We start from the raw sequence: 16,143 nt of genomic DNA on the forward strand, positions 1-16,143 counted from the left end.
CTTCAATTGGGGTTTGTCCAATGTTTTCTCAGTTAAGATAGGAGTTGTGGATTTGGGAGAAGTAGACCACATAGTCTCTAGTCGATTTGCAACTAACTTAAAACTAGTAATTATTTCAATATAAAAAAAGATTTTTAAAAAAGTTATTCTCCAAAGAGGGATGAATGATTTATTGACTTCACTAACTCTCTGACACGCGCACAAACCTATTCACGTAACGAATTATTTGGAGTGAGTTTAGGACACCTCACATCTGGCATTTCTGCTCAAGAAAGAAAAAGATCTGGGAATAGGGCGAGCAGGCGTTGTCAACCCGAGCGGCTTCCCGGACAGCTTCTTCTCAGCCTGGAACCCGGGCCAACCGAGCTCTGCTTCCGGCTCCCGCCGAGCAGCTGCGCGGCACATGCTGGGAACGGTCGGGGGCGACAGGGACACTGTGCAGGACCTCGGGGCGTATCAGTCAGGTCGCGGGGCCAGAGATCCCGTCTAGCGGAAACATCCGGAGCCCAGCACCGCCCTCTCCGCCAGCTGCGGGGCCGCAGGGCGGAACTCCACCATCTACCACTCGCGAGCTCGCAGGCAGACTCTGGGACGTAGCGGACGCCCAGCTGGCCAGCCCTGGCCAGCCCAGCGGCGCGTGGCACGCACGAGCCCTCGCGCGCATGCCCCACCCGCCAGCCCCGCCCCCGGGCCCGCCCCTCGCACTTCTCTCCTCCCCCTGCCAGCCTCCCTCCGAGCCTGGCCCTTGCGGCCCGGCGACCGACGTCCCGCGTGCGTGCGGGCGCCTGACTTCACTTCCGGTTAACGCGCTCCGCTTGCCCCTTGGCCCCGGATGGTGACTGGCGGTGGTGCAGCACCTCCCGGGACTGTCACTGAGCCGCTTTCCAGTGTGATTGTGCTGAGCGCAGGCCGGAAGATGGCGGCTGCGGCGGCCTCGGGCCCGGGCTGCTCCTCGGCGGCAGCGGCGGTGGGGGCGGGGGCGGCCGGGGTCTCGGAGTGGCTGGTGCTGAGAGACGGCTGCTTGCGCTGCGACGCCGACGGGCTGCACAGCCTCTCCTATCACCCGGCGCTCAACGCCATCCTGGCCGTCACCAGTCGTGGGACCATCAAAGTCATCGACGGCACCTCGGGGGCCACCCTACAGGCCTCGGCGCTCAGCGGTGAGTGTGCCGCACGCCGGGCGGGAGCAGCCGGGGATGCCGGTCGAGGAAGCTGCCCAGTCCCGGGTCTTCGACCGCTGGAGGGAAGCGAGTAGCGGGAGGGCCAGGCCTGGCTGGGAAAGCAGGCCCGGAAGCTGGCGGAGGAGGACCTTGGGGTTCGGCGTGTTGGGTGGCAGCAGCTGGGAAGGGAAGTGTGGCGGGAGAGTCGGGGAACAGCGGGAGTTGCCTCTCGAACCTTGAGCGCCCGGGCTGGCTCTGTCCTCCGGGAGAGGAAGGGAGAGGAGAGGAGGCCTCGGAGTTCGGCGCTGGCCGAGGTCCGGCCCCAGCCTAGGTCGGGGATAAGGTGTTGGTCCAGCGCCCTGCGAAGGGCTGGAAGGGCTGCTGCCGTGGGCGAGGTTGGAGGCTGTGGGTGAGGGACGGGAGTGTCCGAGCCGGCCTCCGAGCCCTCCCTTCCGGGGCAGAAGCGGCTGACTGGCTGTTCGAAGGTCCTCGCAGGTGCGGGGACCTCCAGCGGGCTTCGCGTCCGGGGTGGGGGTGGGGTGCGCCATTGGTGGGGGCGGGGAGGGAAGTAGGCGGGCCAGCTGCCTGAACTGTGCGGTCCGCGACTGTGGGACTTTGGCCCAAGGCCAGTAGGACTAGACCTGCTTCCTTAGCTCGGGGCTTCCACCGATCCCCCTAGTGACCTCGGGGTTTGTAATTAGGTAGAACATCTGGCCCTCTCGACTTGATTTACCCCAGGGAGCCAAAAATTGGGATTTGGAGGTATGTCTGAACCCTTCCCACTGGAGAGCACTTCTGGGGTTGCACTTGTACACTGCAGGAGGCGAACACTCGCTCAGTGGACAGCCTGCAGTGTTATATCATATGTGGCTGAGATGACAGTTCATTTGTGGTTAAACCATGAGTGACTTAATTTAGATGACATAGGTTAAGATTGCAATCTTGGTGTATGAGTGAGTTAGACTCATGCAGAGAGATAAACCATACAACTGCGTTTAGACAATGGAAGTGTAAGAGGTACTCAAGTTGCTTTTGCTGAGAAGCACTGACTCCTTACTTGAGCCCATAAACTCCGGCTCAGAAGTAGTTATGTGGTCTACCAATTCACTTGTATCTTAACATAGACATATAAGGAAAAGTTTACTATGTGAGTAATAATGCACTTATAGGAGTAAATGGCAATTCAGGGATATAAACATGAAAGTAGAGATGTTAATTTTTGTTGATGTGAGACTTGCAAAAAAACTGGTTTATGTATAGTTACAGAATATGAACCTGGAATATATTTAAGTGATGTCTAAGAGAAAGTTTTGGATTGTAGACTTTTTCGTTTTCGTGGCTTAGGTAAATGATAGAAAGTATGTCTCAGAAGTCTCGACTATCATAACTTGAACATAACTTGTTATGTATATGAGAGGGAGATGCTTATTTGCAATTAGACATCTTTTTAAAAAATTCACTTAAAATTTGTTTACAATATGAAAAGGAATAAAGAATTACTACAGGCAACAACCATCTATCACCACCTCATAGGAAACATACTCCCCATGTCTCTCCTGGATTGCATTCCTCAAATCCTCTTCCCCTTTCTCCCCCATAAATATCCTTAATTTGGTTTTACCATTTTCATACATGGCTATGCTTTGTAATTCATGTTTGTATCTTTTATATCTAATATTTTCATGATTTTTAATTCAGGATATGCCAGTCATATGATTTAGTATGTTAGGATTTATACAAAAAGATCATATTAACAAAAGTATTCAAGTGTTTTGATACAAAGAGGAGTTTTATTAGAGGGTTTTTTGTGTCTGGAGGCCATGGTTGCGAATAATGATAAGTGTCAGGGTTTGTTACGTGCCTGTACATGGGAAAAAAAGAAAATATTCATCATAGTGATGGATTACTAAGGAGGAGAGTTTTAGGTTTAAAACTTATAATACAAATGTAAAGGTAGATGCCTCAGTGTGTGAGCATTTGGCAATTGGCAAAATATCCAGGCATTTTTTTTTGAGGGGGGCGCAATACTGGGGTTTGAACTTCATGCTTGCTAGGTAGGTGCTCTACTACTTGAGCCACTCCACCAGCCCTATTTTGTGTTGGGTATTTTCGAGATAGGGTCACCCAAAGTATTTTCTGGGGCTGACTTTAAACCACAATCCTCCTGATCTCTGCTTCCGGAGTAGCTACGATTACAGGCGTGAGCCACCAGCACCCTGCCAGGCATTTGTTAATTAGAAATGTATGGATAGGACACACTTGCAGATGGCCATGCATAAGGATTGAGTACATGATTAAAAATATGTGGAGGAGTTTATGGCTTACAGGACAAAAGAATTACAGGAAAAAAAAAATGAAACTAACAGTGGCTAAATCCAAAACCTTTTATATATGAGAACTAAAATTTTTCTTTCTTTTTTTTTTTTTTTTGGGTGGTTCTGGGTTTGAACTCAGAGCTTTGCACTTGCAAAGCTTGACCCACACCTCCAGCCCATTTTGCTGTGGTTATTTTGGAGATGGGGTCTTGAGAACTATTTCTCTGACTGGCTTTGAACTGGGATCTTCCTAATCTCAGCCTCCAAAGTAGCCATCAGGGCTTGGCTTAAAGTTATTTATTAATAATAATTACCAGGGATTGTATACGGTCTTGTGAATGTAATCTAGTCAGATGATTGGGGAGGGATTGATACATTTTATGTTTAACCTGGACTATGTAAGTATTTAATAAGTTTGCTTCTAATGGTTAATACAGGGTGACAGTCTTAAAGAATGTAGTAGGGAGAAGGTGCCAGTAGTGATCATGGTCCTAACATAACCCCATCTTTTCAGTTCATGGGCAGTGAGCCACCTTGCTTTCTACATCAGAGAAAGACATCATTGAGGGGATAAAGAGTGGGGTAACCATATAGAATTTCTTTGGGTGCATGAAGTTCAGTTTGTAGGGTTATAGGTTGCCTGTTAATATATATTGGAAATAAAAGGATGGTTAGCTGGACTTGTTTATATGTGTATTCAACTGGGTGATAAAGATGATTTTTTTAAACTATGTCTACTAATGTTTTCAGATGTATCTGATGTAAAATACACTTTATAAATATACTTTCACTAGCTTGAGAAGCCATCAGGGTATACATAGGCTAGGCAAGTATTTGTTCCCTATTAGAGCTCCCTTGGCCTGGTTTTCAGTGACCCTTCATGATTTGGCCTTTTCCAATCTCTGTTTTGTGACCCTGGTCCACTTAATTTTCTTTCCTAACTGTAGTAGTTTTGGTTTTTCTTGGAATGCACCAGATCCTAGCAATAAATTAGGCAGATCTTACTAGTTTTTCAAGACCAGTAGGACAGCTTACCTTTCTGATTCCTTTAGCCAGAAATGAACGCCTAAGCACATCCTGTCCTATTGTCTGTCTTAATAATTTGACAGTTTACTGTTTTTGCTGTCTTAAACATTAAATTTTGGTTTTTTAGGTTTTTTTTTGGTGGTAGTGGGGTTTGAACTCAGGGCCTACATCTTGAGCTACTCTACCAGCCCTTTTTTGTGATTGGTTTTTTTTGAGATAAGGTCTCTCAAACTATTTGCCAGGCTGGTCTCTAACCTCGATCCTCCTGATCTCTGCCTACTGAGTAACTAGGATTACAAGCTTGAGCCACTGGCACCTGACTTTATAATTGGTATTTTTGAGATAGGGTTGGCTTTGAACCTCTATTCTCCTAATCTCTGCTTCCTGAGTAACTAGGAGCCACCTGTTCAGTTTTTTAGCTGTTTATAAATATTTGTGCTTCACATATTTTAAACTCCTTGTGGGGGGATACCTTGTCTGCTTGTTTGTATCCCTTCCTGAGAATGCCTAGTACAAAATATACATATTTTTGATTTTATGCATGTATACCAGTGAGTTTGTTAATTGCTAAGTAAAGACATTCCTTGATTTTTTAGAATAGACTTGTTTTTTTTAAGAGCAGTTTTTAGGTTCACAGTAGAACTGAGCAGAAAGTACAGAGTTCCTATGTATCTTCTGTCCCCGTATATGTTATCAGCAGGGGATACTCCTTGGTATATATGTTACAGTGATGAACCTGTGTTAAACAGCCATCATCACCCGAAGTTCATAGCTTAGAGTAGGGTTCTTCTTTGGTGTTGTACATTCTTTGACTTTGGAAAAATGTATAAGGATATATATATATATATATCTGGCATTATTCTATGGTACAGAATAGTTTCAATGCCCTGAAAATCCTCTGCTTACCTATTCATCCCTCCCTTTCCTCTGCCCTCTAGCAACTACTGTCTCGATAGTTTTGCCTTTTTCAGAATGCCATAGTTGGAATCATACAGTATGTGGACTTTCCAGATTGGATTCTTTCACTTAATATGTATTTAAGGCGCTTCCATTTCTTTTTAGCACTGATCTGCTGATTGTATTCCATAGCCTGGATGTACCACAGTTTGCTTATACATTTACATTCAGAAGAACATTTTGTTACCTTTTGTCAATTATGAATAAAGTTGCTGTAAACATCTGTGTGTAGGATTTCAGTAAAATTCTAAGGAACTCAAATGCTGGGCCATGTGGTAATACTATGTTTACTTTTTTTTTTTTTAATAAATTCTTTTATTAGGATTTATTACTTATATAGGGGTATATTTACTTTCCTAAGAAACTGCCAAACAGTCTTCCAAAGCGGTTGTACCATTTGTATTCTCACCAGTAATGAATGATAGTTCCTGAGCTTCTAATTCTAACCTGCCTTTGGTGGTGATAGTGTTTTGGATTCTGGCCATTCTGATATGTGTGTAGTGGTGTCTTCTGTTTTATTTATATATGTATTTTTAAATTAAAACAGGGAGCGGGTACTTGGTACTAGGATGAACTCAGGGCCTCATGCTTGTTCTACTGCTTGAACCTCTCCACAAGCCCTTTTTTGTGTTGGGAACTTTTGAGATAGGGTCTCATGAACTATTTGCCAGGGGTGGCTTCAGACTGTGATCCTCCTGATCTCTTGCCTCCTGAGTAACTAGGAGCCAGTGCCTGGCTCTCCTTGTTTTAATTTGAAGTTCTCTCATGACATAATGATGTTAAGCATCTTTTCACATGCTCATTTTTGCCTCCTTTTTTTCCTCTCCCCTAGTACAGGGGTTTGAACAACTCAGGCCCTACACCAGCCCTTTTTTGTGTGGTAGGGTCTTAAACTTTTTTTTTTTGAGATATAGTCTCTTGAACTATTTTTTTGAGGTAGAGTCTCTTGAACTATTTGCCTGGGCTGATCTTGGAACTGCGATTCTCCTAGTATCTGCTTCCTAAGTTGCTAGGATTACAGGCATGAACCACCGGCATCTGGCTTGCCTCTTTTTTTTTTTTTCTTTTTAAATATTTGTTTGCCAACTTTGGGTTTTAAAAACCAAAACTTACATATGCTACTTGACCATACTGTACACCTTGCTAGATATGTACCTCTCTGTAGCTCTTGTTGGTTCGTGTACTTTAGCATGCCAGTTGCAAAGTTGCTTGGTTCTAGAGACAAGTTGCTTGGGTTAAGATCCTAGTTTGTGTGTGTGTGTGTTTAAACTTGGTAACTGTGTAACCTTCACCAAATTGATAAGCATTTCTGTTCTAGTTTACTCTTTTCCTGATATGGGGGTGAAAGATGTACTGTGAGGGTTAAGTACTAATGCCTGTAAACTGCTTAGAACAGTCTACTTACCAGAGTATCACTTAGGAAAGAAAAAAGGTTCCCTTGCACTTACATGTAATTCCTCATACATACCTTGTGTTTTTTCTTTTTTTACTTGAGGCCTTTTCATATTTTGTGTTAAGTATTCAACCTAACCCAAAACTTGGACTGTTTTATCTGGTTTATCACTTTGTACTAGCCTACAAAATCTATCTAGTTTTTGCTTTGTTACTTAATTACTGGTGGTAGTTTTTCTTTTGCTCACAGAAATAACACCTGTTTGCCCACTCTAATATAGTACATTTTGTATTGTTTATCTTTACTTTCTCTCTCTGGTGGTACTGGGGCTTGAACTCAGGGCTTTGTTTTGCCAGGCAAGTACTCTACTTCTTGAGGAGCTGTGCCCCCAGCTCTTGTCTTTCTTTTTTAAAAAAGTTTCTTTTGAGGATATGTGGAGACAGCATAGGTTTTATGTCTAAGGTGGTTTTTTGTTTTTTGTTTTTTTTTTTTTTTTTCTTTTTTTGCTGTACTGGATTTTGAATTCAGGGCCTATACTTTGAGCGGCTCCATCATTCCTTTTTTGTAATGGGTTTTTGTGGAGATAGGGTTTTGTGAACTGTTTGCCTGGTCTGGCTTTAAACTGTAATTCTACTGATCTCTGCCTCTTGAGTAGCTGGGATTACAGGTGTGAGCCACTGGCGCCTGGCAGGTGGTTCTGAATTTTGAATTTTAGCTACTTACTTCCTGAACTCAGCTTCCTCATTTGTGAATTAAGATTAATATGTAGTAGGCTGGTTGTGAAGATTAAGTGGTTAAACATGTTAAAAGTGTCTCAAAAAACAAGTGTCTCATAAACATAGTAGGTCCTTAGTTCATAGTAGGTACTCAGTAAGCCTGTCCTCTTGTGCCTCTTGGGTGTTTAGGAATGTCATGCTCCTTATGATTACTTTAAAAACCTGTTCACTGACTTAATGCTTATCACAAGATAGAGATTCAAATGTAGATGGAAATACAAATGTTAGTGATAAATATCTCCATTTAGATAAGTATGTTTCAGTATATTTGTGTTTAAATACCAGAATGAAGTTAAGACTGTCGTATTTCTAGTTCTGTGTGTATATAGATTGTTCACGTAGTTTATGTACAAAAAGTACAAGATGTGTGTGTGTGTGTATTCTGATCAATGGTTATTGTAGTATACATGTAGGAGGAAGTCATGTCTCTTCAGTTTTTGAAGAGGGTTCCAAATCTATAGTGCAATAAAAAGAGGAAAAAGCTGCTCAGTGTTTTTAGCTAAGTATTCCAGTTTTACATTTCCTTTTGATTTTTTTTTTTTCCTGGAAGTCTTTGGGATTTTTTTGGTAATACTTGGGGTTGAACTCAGAGTCTTACACTTGCTAAGCATGCGCTCTACCACTTGAGCAACTCCCCAGCCCCCTACATTTCTTTTTGAGAATCTACCTTTTTCTTTAATCTGAGGAAATTGTATAGTGGTTATAAATAAGAAAAAAGATATTTGTAGTGTGCTCTAGCTTCAGTGGAGTTTAGTTTGGTTGTATTCCCTGTCTCCTTATATAACAGGTTTTTGTGGAGTGTCTGTTGGGGCTCTAACCCAAGGCCTTGGGCATGCAATTGCTACATCCTTGGCCCTCCCCCGATTGTCTTTAATCTATGGTTGGTTGAATCTATTGATGCAGACCTATCCATATTCTGTATTTAAATACACTATAGTTCCTCTTTCCCTCCCTCCCTCCTTTTCCCTCCCTCCATTCCCTTTCTCTGTTCCTCCCTCCCTTTTTTTTTTTTTGAGACAGTGTTTTGCTGTGTAGTCCAGCCTAACTTGGAATTTGAGAGCCTCTGGCCTCAGCCACCCTTGTGTTGGGATTATAGATGTATGTATGACACCGGGCCTGTAACAGCTTAATCAAATGTAAAACCTAGAGCTGCCTCTTCCAAAAAGTGATGGAACCTATGTACTCCGTAAGAAATAAATTTTTTGGATAAAATACAAAATATCCCAGTGATGGAAAATTTAAATGATTCACTCCAGCTCCTGATTCTTGACTAACTTGGTACATGAAGCCGTCCTACTTTCAGTTACTCGTTGATAAGATAATAAACATGTTACGGAATTGGAATCTCAGTAGCCCTAGAAGATAGTTTTTTGGGTGCATCTAAGTTCTTTATAGAAACTTAATTCGGCAGCATCTCCCATTGGACCATACTTTGGCTGTTTGAGTAGACTGACTTTAGTGATGTTAAATGACCTAGTTTATGTTGGATTGCTTTTTTTTTTTTTTTTTTTAGCAAAACTCTTTCCAATAACTAATTATAGCAAATTTATGTGTTAAAATCTTTTTTTTTTTTTTTGGTGGTACTGGGGTTTGAACTCAGGACCTCACATTTGGAAGGCAGGTGCTCTACCTCTTGAGCCACTTTGCCAGCCTTTGTTGTGTTTTAAAGATCCTACACATTTCTTCAAATTTTAACTTTTCCTCCCACGTTTTCCTAACTGCTGAATGCTTAAAGATGGTTTTGCTAGCAGAGAATTTATCCATTAGAGTTAATGAGAGGCAGTGTAAGAACTCGGACTCTGGAGCCCAGCTGCCTGGTCCTAATTAAACCTTGGTCTGCCTCGAAAGGTTTTTGTGAGAACTGAAATGAGTCGTTATATGTAAAGCATCTAGAACTATGCTTCCTATACTATTAGTGCCACATAGTGTTTTTGCTTTGTTTGTTTATTTTTGGTGGTTACTGGGTTTGAATTTAGGGCCTCATGCTTGTTAGGCAGGCATTCTACCACTTGAGCCACTCCATCAGCTCTGTTTTTTTATTTTTGTAGGATCAGTGGCTAATTGAAAGGTTGGTGAGTGTAGTAGTTGTTTTTGCTATAAGTAGTTACTAAAATTACAATATTTTCTTTGAGTTTTCCATATGTATGGAAATGTGGCTGGGTGAACTGTAGTAGAAATAAGAGCAATACATTTTTATCTCCTTCTTGAGCCATACCTCCAGCCCTGTGATTAGTTTTGATGGAAATTGTGGGGAGGGAATGTGGTAGGGATAATCATTGTAAGCGAAGGTACTTGTTTGTTCAAAGACACAGAACACCATGAATCCAGGGGACAAAGAAAAGTGTTGGGAGGGGTTGACATTTAGAATGTATGTGTGGGGGAAGTTGAAAGCGAAACATAGCAAAGGGCATAGTACTTTCTTTTAAGAAGTTTGTACTTGATGTCAATAGTACGGAACCATTATAAGTTATGATATGATATGATTAAAGTTGTGTTTAAAAAGATTTGAAGGTAGCTGGGTGCTGGTGGCTCATGACTGTAATCCTAGCTACTCAGGAGGTAGAGATCAGGAGTATAGTTGTTTGAAGCCAGCTTGGGCAAATAGTTCGTGAGATTCTATCTTGAATAAAACCAACACAAAAAAGGGCTGGCAGAGTGACTCAAGGTGTAGGTCCTGAGTTCAAACCCCAGTACTGCAAAAAAAAAAAAAAATTAGATTTGAAGGTAATACCCAGTTGTGAGAAGGGATGAGAGCCTCATCACTAGTTAAAGAGATAGAAACAATATGATTTGATGAATGTGAGGGATGAGAGAAATTGACAAGGTGAAAATTACCCTTATGTTTCTATTTTGCTTAGTGGGATGAATGACTTTTATTAATCCAAATATATATTACAAGTAAATGTGACTAACTTTTGTTGGAGAAAGGCTGAGAAGTGAGATGGGACTAGTCATTTCAGTTGTGTTAATTTTGAGGTAATTCGAAGTTCATTCAAGTATGGAAGTCCAGAGGCATTTCAAAATTCAGGGTAGAGGAAGGTGGTAAGGATATAGCTCAGTGATGGAATGCTTGTCTAATATGCATGAACTCTGGGTTCCATCTCCAGCGCTTGATTTGGAAGGTAATTGTGTTTATAGAGGAACCCCTGTGTAATGGTTAAGTATGTTGGCTTTCTTTGGGGTGGTTGGGGAACAGTACTGGGGTTTGAACTCAGGTCTTTATGCTTGCCAGGCAGGTGCTCTACTACTTAAGCCACTCCACCTTTTTTGTGAAAGCTTTTTCTTTCTTTCTTTCTTTTTTTTTTTTTTTGAGATAGGGTTTTGTGAACTGTTTGGCTGGACTGGCTTTGAACCAAAATCCTCCTGATCTCTGCCTCCTGAGTAGCTAGGATTACAGGCGTGAGCCGCTGGTGCCTGGCTGATGTCTTTTTAAAATATGGAAGCTTCGTGAATTTGTATGTCATCCTTTTGAAGGGACCCTGCTAATCTCTGTATCATTCCAGTTTTAGTATGTGTGCTGCCAAAGTGAGCACAGATGTTAACTTTTGATCCAGATTAAGTTCCAGTTGCTTTTTTACAAAGTACCAACTGTGACCTTAGGCAACATGCTTAACAACTCTGTTTGCTTCATAATTACTACTCAACCCATTGAGTTAGAAAGATTTAATACACTGGTACATGTAGAACATTGCTTGCCCTACCATACATACTCAATAAATGTTGTTTTTTTGCATTGATATTTTAAATTATGTAGTTCAGTTCAATAAGTGTTTGTCTGCACTGTGGGGACAGGAAGATGAATTTGAAACCTGCTCCCTAGCCGTCTGCCTAATATTTGTCCAAGCAGTTCTTGTCTAGTGGTAAAGGATATTGGATTTTTTTTTTTTCCTGGCAGTACTGGAGTTTTAACTCAGTGTTACTTCATGCCTACAAAGCAGATGCTCTACTGCTTGAGCCACTCTTATAGCCCATTTTGCTCTGGTTATTTTGGAGATGGAGTCTCTTGAACTATTTACCCAAGCTGGCCTCAAACTGTGATCCTCCTGATCTCAGCCTCCAGAATAGCTAGTGTTAACAGGTGTGAGCCACCAGCACCTGACTCATGGTTTGTTTAATGCCCTCTATTTCTTTACTGTCCTTCCAGTGGGGAGCTTGGGAGGGAACATAGGTATATGTGGAAATATTATATCCTTGTACAACTTGGACTCTGTAGTTTAACCATATTTTACGTTGTTGATCATTTAGTGTTCAGATATTAGGAATGTTGGTTGTAACAATTGATAGAAGATAAATTATGGATTTCTGTAAAATAGTACTGGTATGAGAAGTGGGGGATTGAGCAAAGGGTACCTCTCTCTTAGTGTATTACTTCCCATGCATCACGGAAAGGGTGCCTTTGACAAGATACTTCTAAGTTACTATCCTTAAGTTTAGCAGTTTTTTTGTAGTGTTGGGGCTTTGGGCATGTACTCTACCACTGAGCTACATGTACAGTGCTGAGTTACCATCTTTACAATTGGCTAGTAATACTTGCCCAGACTGTATCACCTGATATAGTAATGAATGTAAACTGTAGCATATCAAATACAAAAAAAGTTATGATGAACTACTGTAGTATATAAGAGGAGAGAATAAAGATACAAAAAGAAGGAAGTGTAGCTAAGAGATAATGGAGATACAAATTAAAAGGAGTAAAGTAATTGCTGTGTAAAACAGTCTGGGACAGTAATGGACAGTGCTCCTAAAAACAAGTGATTCTGATCCAGTTTGAGTGCGGTCAATTAGGGATGTATGTTAGAAGAGGTAAATATCATGCCTACTTTTGAGAAGAAATTATATAAAATTTAAAGTAGGGGAAGATGGGACTATCTTGAGATTTATTGTGTACACCAGGAACTTAAAATCTTTGTGATTTGATAAAGCAGGAGAGAGAGAAGTAAGATCAGGGATGTGGCACAGGGCTGTGGTTTGCAGCATTGGTTGCTCATTAGAATCATCAGGGGAGCTTTTAAAAATCACCCTCTTTGGGCCACAGTATTCTGACTTCAGTAGTCTGGAGTAGAGCCTACGCATACTTTTTATTTTTGCCTTGGAAGCATACGAGCTGGTTGTAATGCGCAGCTAGGTGTAGGGCTTTGGACTATGTAGGCTATCAGATCAGCAAGGTAGTTGGTATGTCTGGGATAAATTAGAGATGGTTATTTGAATTTAATAATATTCTCCTTAACCTTAAACAGTTTTTTCTTTGTAAGAAAAACCTCCCAACTTTGTTAACAAAAATTACCCTGTTGTTTCTAAAATGGCATTGAGTGAATACATACTGAAATTATGTCTGTAAACAGTAGGCTATATCAGAGGCTAAGTTTATTTTTATTTTCTTGGCTTTTCTGAAGTAGGTTTTCACTGTGTAGCTCAGGTTGACCAGGAACTCTGTATGTAGCTTAGGCTGACCTCAAACTCATTCTCCTGTCTCAGCCTCTTGAGTGCTGAGATTGCAGGTGTGCATCACCATGCCTGGTTCTTCTGCTTTCTATTTTGTCCCTTTTTTGCTATAATTTATTTTGGTTGATTTTTGAATCAGTTAAGGCTTCTGATACTTTTTCATCAAAATGCCACTAGAGTAGAGAATGACCTCTTACTAGGGACAGGAGAGGAGAGAAGAAAGGTGTTAAGACAGAGATGGCTGGCTTTATCAATACTCTCATATCTAAAAATGTCTTTGTTTCATGTTGTATTAAAAACAGAGGATTGCCGGGCTCTGGTGGCTCACACCTGTAACCCTAGCTACTCAGGAGGCAGAGATCAGGAGTATCACAGTTCAAGGCCAGCCTGGGCAAATAGTTGGCGACATCCTATCTCAAAAATACCTAACACACACACACAAAAAAATAGGTCTGGTGGGATGGCTCAAGGTATAGACCCTGAGTTCAAGCCCCAGTACTGCAAAAGAAAAAAAAAACAAAAACAAAAACAAAACAAAAGAAACAAAAAAGAGTATTGCATTTTACCAAATAATAGCTTGATATATTAAAAATTATTTTAAACCACATAAAGTGGTTGATCTATTGAAAAAACATTGGGAAGCCTTGGTGATACTATAAAGTACTTGCTTTTCTAGAGCTCATGTTTTAGTGGGAAGAGGTCTATTACACATGTGCATGTACACACATACACACACACACATACTACACAGTGTATCAAAAGTGATAAATGACATAAGGAAAATTAAAGCTGGTATGAGAATAGGGTGTTGGGTGTGTGCAGTTAAGTGGTCTGGGAGGGTCTGTGTAAGGTGACATTTTAGCAAAGATCTGAATGGTGCAGTGCAGGTATCCAGGGGAACTTTGTTCCTGACCATTTGCTGCTACAGTAGGCAAAAACAGCTAGATGGATTTTCATTGTATTTGGGTGGAATTTGCCTTGGGTGGACTTTAAATATAGGTAATGTGAGGTGTCTGTGTGACAGTCATTCTGGAGATAGATGTTACATATACTAAGCTGAAAACAGTAGTTTCAAATATGAGCTCCAAATAGAAGTTCACATGAGCACATATTCCAAATTGTAGAATTGTTTTCTTGATTTTTTGGTGGATTGGAGTTTGAACTCAGGGTCTCATCTTGTTAGGCAGGTGCTCTACCACTTCAGCCACTCTGCCAAGCCTTTTTTGTGTTGGGTATTTTCCAAACAGGGTGTTAAGAACTATTTGCCTGGGTTGGCTCGAACTGCAGTCCTCCTGATCTCTACCTCCAGAGTAGCTAGGATTACAGTTATGAACCATGGACACCCAGCTATTGTCTAGATTTGTATCTGAGTTACTTCTCACATGGACAACAACTTCGTACAGCAGCAGCTATTTATTCACAGATGGTTAAGAGTTCTCTGAGCAACACTAGACAGAGTAGTCCCCAAATTTTGCTTTATCCAGGTGAGCATCGTGAAAGAAGATAACTTGTGTGTCCTAATGCCTTGAGAGGTTTAACTGTGACATTGGATAGATGAAAGAAGGCCCCATAGTGTCTTGGAGGAAATAGTAGGTCTTCAGAGATGAGCACCATCCATGGAAACTTTTAAGTGTGTGTGTGTGTGTGTGTGTGTGTGTGTGTGTGTGTGTGTGTGTATGATGTATAGTAAAATAAAAGGAGTCTGGTGTCAATTTTGGTTAAAGTGAAAAAGAGAATTGGAACTTGGAACTTTCCAGTAATTCTATATCTTTTGGAGAACTTCTTAGTTTGGTAGATGTTGGTTCTCTGGCCTGGGGCAATACTGTCTCTGAAGTATATTTTATCATTGCTACCCTTTCTTTGTTTCCAGCCACCAAATTTTACCAAACTTTGTTTTGCACCAAAGTCTGTTTTATAAAAATACTTATTTGGCTTTTAGGAAGGCACTTTACCACTTGAGCCACTCCACCAGCCTTTATTTGGCTTTTAATTATATTTTAGGTCAGGTGTAGGTTGCTCACGCTTGCAATCCTAGCTATTTGGGAGACTGAGATTGAGAGGATCACAGTTCAAGGCTAGTCCAGGCAAAAAGATTGGGAGACCTCATCTCAACCAGTAGTGTGGTGGTTCACACTTGTCAAGATAGGAGATGTGGTGCAGACTGTTCTGGGCAAAAATCAAGACTCTGTCTCAAAAATAACCAGAAGAAAAAAAGGGCAGGAGGCATGGCTCAAATGGTGGAGTACCTGCCTAGCAAGTGTGAAGCCCTGAGTTCAAATCCCAGTATCACAAAAAAAATTATTTTGTTTAAAATTTTGTGTAAGCCTAACAGTAACTTTGCACCTTCTTTACTACTTTAAATGGTGTTTATATATAGTACAATAGTTTTAAACTTTGAAATCTGATCTTAGTGGAAATGGAATTTTTCAGTGTGTTAAGTCAATTTGCAAAGATACTGCATTTCTGATAATATTTTTGAACATACATAATTGTATTGATAAGAGTTTACTGTTAAAATGAATGTTAGACTTGGTAACTAACTTTTAAAAACAACTTCAGTCTTCTGAAATTTTCAATTCTAAAAGTGAATTTACTTATTTATTTATTTTTTGATGGTACTGGGGTTTGAACTTAGTGCTTCATGCTTGTTAGGCAGGCACTCTACCACTTGAGCCACCAGCCCTGTTGGTGTTAAGTTTCTCAAATTATTTCTCCAGAGAGCCTCCTGATCTCTGCCTCCAGAATAGCTAGGATTACAGGCATGAGCCACCGGTGCCTGGTTAAGAGTGAATTCACTTTTAGAATTATATACACTTTATTAGAGTAGACACCTATTTTATTACCTAAAAGTGGCTATTGTTAACCTTTTTGTATTTGTTTTTAATTTTTTCTATTGTTCAATATATTTTATAGAATTTGGATCATAATTATGAACTGCTTCCTTGCCCTTAGTTGATAGTATATTGTGGATATTTGTCTGTTTTTTTTTTTTTTGGTGGTGTTGGAAGTTTGAATCCAGGGCTGTGTGCTTGTAAACAAGCACTGTACCACTAAAGCTCCCCCACCCAGCATAG

The 16,143-nt window shown here is 41.0% G+C and overlaps 1 protein-coding gene and 1 non-coding gene across 12 annotated transcripts in view; one reads left to right on the forward strand and one right to left on the reverse strand.

The window, feature by feature from the left end:
- Positions 1–770: 770 nt before the first annotated feature.
- Positions 771–16,143, forward strand: part of Birc6 (baculoviral IAP repeat containing 6) — a 218,981-nt gene continuing 203,608 nt past the window's right edge. For 8 of the 11 annotated variants that reach the window (XM_074049470.1, XM_020180699.2, XM_020180658.2 and 5 more), the window contains exon 1: positions 773–1,160. In XM_074049470.1, the coding sequence (XP_073905571.1) occupies positions 833–1,160 (328 nt within the window). In that variant the 5' untranslated portion in view covers positions 773–832. Of the gene's footprint in view, positions 1,161–16,143 lie in introns of all 11 variants that reach the window. The other 3 variants (XR_012439655.1, XM_020180650.2, XM_020180666.2) reach the window with 2 other exon arrangements.
- LOC141415193 (U6 spliceosomal RNA) lies at positions 11,057–11,160 on the reverse strand. Its single transcript, XR_012440207.1, has one exon. It is a non-coding gene; the product is annotated as a U6 spliceosomal RNA (small nuclear RNA).

This window comes from Castor canadensis, chromosome 12, assembly GCF_047511655.1.
Source record: "Castor canadensis chromosome 12, mCasCan1.hap1v2, whole genome shotgun sequence".
Taxonomy (NCBI): domain Eukaryota; kingdom Metazoa; phylum Chordata; class Mammalia; order Rodentia; family Castoridae; genus Castor; species Castor canadensis.